This window comes from Eleutherodactylus coqui, chromosome 2 (assembly GCF_035609145.1).
Source record: "Eleutherodactylus coqui strain aEleCoq1 chromosome 2, aEleCoq1.hap1, whole genome shotgun sequence".
Taxonomy (NCBI): Eukaryota; Metazoa; Chordata; class Amphibia; order Anura; family Eleutherodactylidae; genus Eleutherodactylus; species Eleutherodactylus coqui.
The window spans coordinates 86,349,246-86,356,344 of NC_089838.1; the positions used below are offsets into that span (position 1 = coordinate 86,349,246).

Sequence of the window (7,099 nt, forward strand, 5' to 3'; positions counted from 1 at the left end):
TATCTGGTGTGTTGTTCCACTCTTTTATATGTGTTTCATGGGAAATTTGCCTGCATCCTGGGAGCCTGCATCTACATATTCCACACTGAAGGTTGTGCTGCATGAATACATGTAAAGTTACTTGTTCATGTCAAAACTGGGCCCCTATCTAGAGGAAACTAATAATGAGCAGTTAGCAGTTCACTTTTTTATTACAGATGTAATATTTATTAGGTAAACATGAAGGGCTTCGAGAGATTAGACCATATCTGCAGATACAGAATAGAAAGCGATCATGGTCTAACCTTCTAAATGCTACACATTTAGGCACGAGCCATTAGAGACCTATAGAAGCATTGGCTGCCTAAAACCTTTACTACACATTACTTACAACATTAAAATCAGTTACATTTCTGTACATTATTCTGTGTTTCTTCTTGACTTGAGCACGATCACACGATCCTACACACATGCTGTGTGCTTGCAAGGCTCCAATAGGAGCCTATGAAAAGCATGTTGCAAAGATAAGACATGTCCTATCCTTGCGCACACCTCGGATCCGACATGCAAGTTTTCACTTGCATGCCCTATCTTTGTTTTCTGCACCTAACAATCATCCTTGTGAATGCTTCTATAGATACCTATTGGTTCCTTATAGAAGCGGGTTCATAGCGCTGCTAGCAGCACAAAAATTACGTTCATCTAAACAAGCCCTAAAGGGACTATCTCACCAATTTTTTTATTAATTAAAACCAAATAGAGAAACATTTTTCATTTTTCTAATTTGATTTTCTTTCTTGATTGTAGAATTCTTTTTCTGTTATCCATACACAACTATGGGGCGGCCATCTTTCCTGGGCCAAATTTAACAGCATTTAGAGATCCGCTTTAGAGCAGTCTCATAAGCCATTCACACAATGTATATGAGCTGACCCATTGACTTGTATGGGGGACTGTTCTAGGCATGTTCTCTGACCTGTGCAGGTCATTGTGCAGGAAGGGGCAGTAGATTGCCACAGCTTATCACCTATTAAGAATGGTGGATCCTGTGATATCTGTATATAGGTGTTTAACTTTTAGTGTAATCCTGCCTCCGATGTTAGTGAGATGACGGCTGTAATGTATTTTCTGCGAAAACGAAGTATCAGGTTATTCGTAGGCTGTGCGGTCTGTGTGAAAAATGTGGAATTTAGGAATTTTTTTAAAATAAAGATTATGATCAAAAATGTAAAACAAATATTCAAAAATTATTTAAAATTATGCTTAGCACAAAAATGTGATTCATATATTCATTCATTTTCTGATTACCTGTTGCCTTTAACTCAATGGTTTCTAAGTAAATTTATCATCAGTTGAGACAATCAAATTCATATAAATGAAACTCATTGTATCATGTCAATGATCAACAGGGGTCTACAAAGCAAGGAATGTTATGTATGGCATTGATTTTCTTATAACATAATCAAAATCTTCAGCATCTTCCATTTTTTGTGATCTTAATATGAATGTTTCTCTTTCTGGAAATAAGAAAATAAAAGAGATATCAAACATAACACACTTAGAGTTTGTATATGGTGCTTATTCACATTATGATTGATATACTGCTAGTAGGTCTGACAAGGCTAATCCAACAATACAGGTGTTGTTCTTCTCATAACCTTGATCAATTATTTTGCTATCATTTCTACCTAGACGAAAGTTCAAGAAGGAAAAAAAAGAAGACTGTAAGGTAATGATTAGAGATGAGCGAGCACGCTCGGATAAAGCAGTTATTCGAGTGAGCATTGCTCTTCTCGAGTAACTGCTTACTGGTCCGAGCAGGCTCGGGGGGGCGGCGGGGTGTAGCGGAGGGGAGAGTGAGAGAGATCTTTCTCTCTCTCTCTCTAACCCCCGCTAACACTTGCCAGCCCCTGAGCCTGTTCGTACCAGTAAGCAGTTACTTGAGAAGAGCAATGCTCACTCGAGTAACTGCTTAATCTGAGCATGCTCGCTCATCTCTAATAATGATGGCTGTCTAGACGTATGCAAAGTCTTCATTATTTTTGAAAAACAAGACAGCTGTTGATATCTGCTGTAAGACAAGACAATGAACTGAACACTTAGAGGTGCCTCAAGGAGTATCCACTTCAAAAGTACAATAAATGGAGACATTTTATTTAGGAAAATTTCTACCACTTTAATAGAATTAATATGTCAAGTATGTATCCTGACATATGTGGCTTGGATAAACATGGACAAAATGGAGAGTCTTCCTTGTGATCGTCATTATTTTTTTAATGCATGTGATTTTCAATATACATTTGGTAATGGATGGAAACATATGGCCAAATACAATATGAAGAAAGTGGTCATTGTACTTACATATTTTCCATACAGAGTATACACTCATTCTCATATATATGTTGATCACTGCCACATACAGGATCGTAAATCCGTGGGCATCCGAATGTTGCACGTACATCACAGTTAGGCTGTAACATATTTCTACTATTAGTATAACTGTAATCCTGATTGCATAATAGTAATATACATTTACTGACAAAATAGCAGAAAGTCCACATAGTTTATTCTTAGTATTTAAAAGGACCCTATCAGCTCTAATGAGCTCCATAAACTAAAGTTTAGGTTCATTGGAGCTGAAACACTAAGCTGCAAAGCTGCCACTCAAATACAGTGGACTAATTCTGCACATACTCATACTTCTCTTCCAGTAGTCAACCATACGCAGAGAGTAGCAGTTTTGTTGGCAGACAGAGGGAGAATGGACAGGCATATGAGTGTGAGAGTGACAACCCCGAACTCGGAACCCCAGGTCTTATGAGCCCATAACTTCAATTTATGAGACCCATAGGTACTGACAGAGTCCCAAGAAAATGTTATTGACTATGAAAATGTAACTTTTGAGGGCAATAACAATATTGTTTCAGCAATGCAGCTCCAAGTAGTAAAAAATATTTTATTTTTGCATTTATAACTTATTATTATTATTATTATTATGATCCATGCTGATGAAAAATTTCCCAGATCTATAAGCATGCACTATTTAAAGACCAAATCACTCTTACAGAACCTTATTGTCCTGGTTACTCAGAGTGTTGTACTGTGTGTTACAAGTAAATTATGTTATTTCTGACTTAGGGTTCTTTCACATCGGCACTATTTCCTTACTTTGTTTAGCTCATCCTAATGTTACATTCATGCAGAGAGCTAGAACAGCACCTCTCACGGATGTCACCAGCATATCAAACTGAGATGTAATAAATATCCTCAATGGACCAATATAGAGATATATTATATCACCACAATGTGGGAACACAAAACAAGGCAAGTAATGGTAAAAGAAATACCCGGATCAGAACACTATTCTTTGCCAACTTTGGTGATTGACCCAAATGGTGTGACCCTACATTAGGAACCTTGAGGGTCTAGTCTGTTCATAGAGGGAGGATAGAGAAAATGTTTAAGGCAGATGGAAAGTGCAATGTAGATAACACAATATTAAAAGGAAGCCCCACACAGAATAGACACAGGTACTTAGTTGACAGGAGTCCACTGCCTCACCAAATAATCCATATACCAAAGCAATAATAGAATGCACCACTTTTTTCAGTTTTACAAATAATATTATCCTCTTTCTTTTACAGAAGCCTATATGCGTTGCACATTACATGATTCATAAATTCAATACAGACATGATTACATATTTACATTAGATATTAGCTAACCTTTGGACCAATATTGTCCTTCCTCAACATCAAAAGACTGCAGGATATAGACAAGAAGAAAAGAATAAGAGACATGCCCTATCCTGGAAGGGGCATGTGGGATATTTGCCCTTTGGAAACTCCGCTCGGTGCTTGTCTGTCAGTATGTCAGGAACCCTGGGATATATTGACAAATGAGCACTGAGCAAACTTACTAAGTTTGAAATGCCTTGAAAGTTGTAAGATATGAACCATGATCTATTTGCCCATTTGGATGTTTTTAATCTACCTAAATAAAGACTTTGGATTTTAGTTTAAGCTGGGACTGTTTCTCAATTTAGCTTCAAATTAGACCTCATTTTACTGTAGAAAAATAAATAGTAACAGTGATGTAACTTGTACGGCTAATGCTAAGACGGTAAGTAGAAAATATGTTTACAGTACAGGTGCCATGATTTTACCTCTCTTCCTTCATCTGAAGCACTGTTAGTCTTTGCAATGCCTGCAATTGCACAAAAAGCATTATCAGCATGCCATTTGTTAGCTGATGCTGTGATCTCTATTGCTCTACTATAACATTTAGCCATGTCAATGAAAGAACAAAACCATAGTTCACTATACTGCCCTACATTCTTCCAATTAAAATGAACAGAAACGAAGATGAAGTATATGGCAAGATCACAGTAAATGGTGACTTACCTAAGAGAAGACACAGAAGAATCATTGAAATTGATAGGATGACTCTAAAGTTCATGTTTATAGGTAGTCAACTCTTTGGAAATGTGAGAAAATGTTCAGTCACAGGATGTGGCGATGGAACGTATTGGAGAATAATTCATGGTGAAACAAGTTCTTCTTTTATAGCACTCACTATCTGTGGTCATGCTATTTGGTTATCCATTAACAGGAAAAACCAACTTAATCAATATCAATGTGTGGAACAACGTGGGAATGTAGATGTTGACTGTAAGTGTAACTAAACACAAATATAGAAATGAAGTCATGAAGTAGAAAAAGTAAGTATAAATCCTGTTTATCATTTATTGTCAGTGGGCAGTTTCATTGCACGATAGAACATATCGTTGAGAGTCAATGAACAATATACACTGATTAACCAGAATATTAAAACTATCTATCTAATATTGTGCACAGTTGATTTAATTTTATGCTACACAAACAGATTTGACCCCACTAGGCATTAATTCCACAAGACCTTTGAAGGTATTCTGTGGTTTCTTCCACTAGTTGCGAGATGAGAGTTCCATGGATCAGACTTGTTTTTCCACTTCACAGGTGCTCAATTGTCTGGGGATCTGGAAAATTTGGAGGCTAATTCAATACCTCAAATTCTATTTATGTTCCTCAGTTCATTTGTGATCAATTTTTGCATTGTGATGGGGTGCACTATTCTGCTGAATGAGGGTACCGTCATTAGGGAATATAATTGTCACGAAGAGGGTATATATTTGGTTTGCGACAATGTTTAACCCATTAACGTTCAAGGATGTACAGTTATGTCATGGAAATTCAGGCTTTATATGGAGTGGGATCAGGAGCTGATCCCGCTTCATTGTAGGTGCTGGCTGTCTTTGACAGCTGACACCCACCCACAACAGCCGCAATCAGCCCTCACACTGATCGTGGCTGTTAACCTTTGAAATGCCACTATCAATTCTGACAGTGGAATTTAAAGGCGCAATCAGAGTTCGTGGGTTTGTAACAGATCCCTTGTGATCAGGAGCCTTCTAAAGGTCCCCAGGGCTGCCAATGCAGATAGACTGCTTGTCAAATTGCTGTATAATGTAATACTATGTTATTACATTATACTGCAGGAGCAATCAAATGATCACAAGCTCAAGTCCCAAATGTAGACTAAAGAAAAAATGTAAAACTGAGTTTTAAATAGTTTTAGTAATTAAAATGTCCAATTTTATGTTGCCTCTTCCAGGTCTTTCAACCTGAAGTTTTGTAACCTGCATTGTCAATTTGAGTTCCACTCAATAAAATAGGATTGATAACATTTTTGCCGCAGTGTATACGCCGTAAAAGCAAAATATCCCCAAAGATAGCAGAATTGCCTTTTTTTCCACTTCACTCCACTTAAAAATTTTAAAAAATCTTTTTGCATATTTTATAGTACCATTGAAAAATACAACTCGTCGCACAATAAACAAGCCCTCAAACAGCTATGTTCATGGATAAATAACAGAGTTATGATTTTTCAGCATCAGTGCTGAATATCCCCAATTATGAAAAGTCTTTCTTTCTGTATTACACAGAGTTTGCTGGTCATGGGACAGCAGTGCTGACACAGACCCATGGTCAGCAGCAATGCCCTGTCACCTCATATTCCACAAGATTAGACCTGGTTGATCATTTTTGGATCAGCCCCCTTGTAAGTAGCTGTTGCTTGATAAAGCATCTGAGATTGTACTCATCTATGACATAACTATCTACACTGCACATGACATTCACGGCATCGTCACCCAAGTCCAACCTTATCATATCTCAATGGCTAGGCAGCTAAGTCTACAATGTGCCTTGCTCAACTCAAAATGTTACATTGAAACGGTGCATAACTTTGAATCCAGTTACATTGTTGCCACTAAATTCTGAGAGTGATGGGGAATAGAAAATACCATCTTCTTAAATCCCTAAAGGAAGATAAACAGAATGAACCCCTACACCCCTATGACAGTGCAGCCCTCATGCAGCAAGAAACTGTGGTGTTTGAACATGCAAAAGATAAGCCAATTGCTAATCCAGACTGAGTTTTTTGTAGATGGCTCCAGGTACCAGGAAAATGGTAAATTTCACACTGGCTATGTTGTGATCACGCAGATTGAGATAACAAAAGCTGAACCATTCCCTCCTCACCTGACAGCACATGAAGCAGAGTTGAAGGTCCTAACAGAAGAATGTATAGTGGCTGATGGAAAAATTGCAAATATTTATAACGATTCGAGAAATGCTTTTGGTATAGCACACGCTTATGGACTCATATAGAGGGTGAGGGCATACCTAACATCAAGTGGTAAGCCCATCAGAAATCCTGAAAGTCTGAGGTATCTAATGGAAGCTCTTATGTTACCTATAGAGCTAGGAATAGTGAAAGTTAAAGCACATACTAGAACAGACTGTCCAGTAGGCAGAGGAAATGCACTTACACATACTGCTACAAATGAAGTTGTTGTAAAGTACAAATAAGAGGAACAAGCTCATCTTCGGGTTGTAACCCCTCCCACTCCAATTAATCTGAAGCTGCTTCAGTCTCTCTAGGCTCAGGACTCACCACTTGAACTGAAGAGCTGGGCAGAGGCAGGGGCCAACTACAGAAATGATGGCCTATGGGGAAAAGGAACAGTACTTGTGCCTCCCCATGCTCTCTATCCCATGATGGTGCACTGTGCTCATGG

The 7,099-nt window shown here is 38.0% G+C and overlaps 1 protein-coding gene across 1 annotated transcript; it reads right to left on the minus strand.

Moving 5' to 3' along the window:
* Window positions 1–236: 236 nt before the first annotated feature.
* Window positions 237–4,503, minus strand: LOC136610583 (serine protease inhibitor Kazal-type 1-like). Its single transcript, XM_066589810.1, has 4 exons — window positions 4,383–4,503; window positions 4,145–4,185; window positions 2,341–2,450; window positions 237–1,496 (listed from the first exon to the last, which is right to left on the minus strand). Exons 1-4 carry the CDS (start codon window positions 4,435–4,437, stop codon window positions 1,451–1,453), a joined length of 252 nt encoding a protein of 83 aa, XP_066445907.1. The 5' UTR covers window positions 4,438–4,503; the 3' UTR covers window positions 237–1,450.
* Between the last annotated feature and the right edge of the window lie 2,596 nt (window positions 4,504–7,099).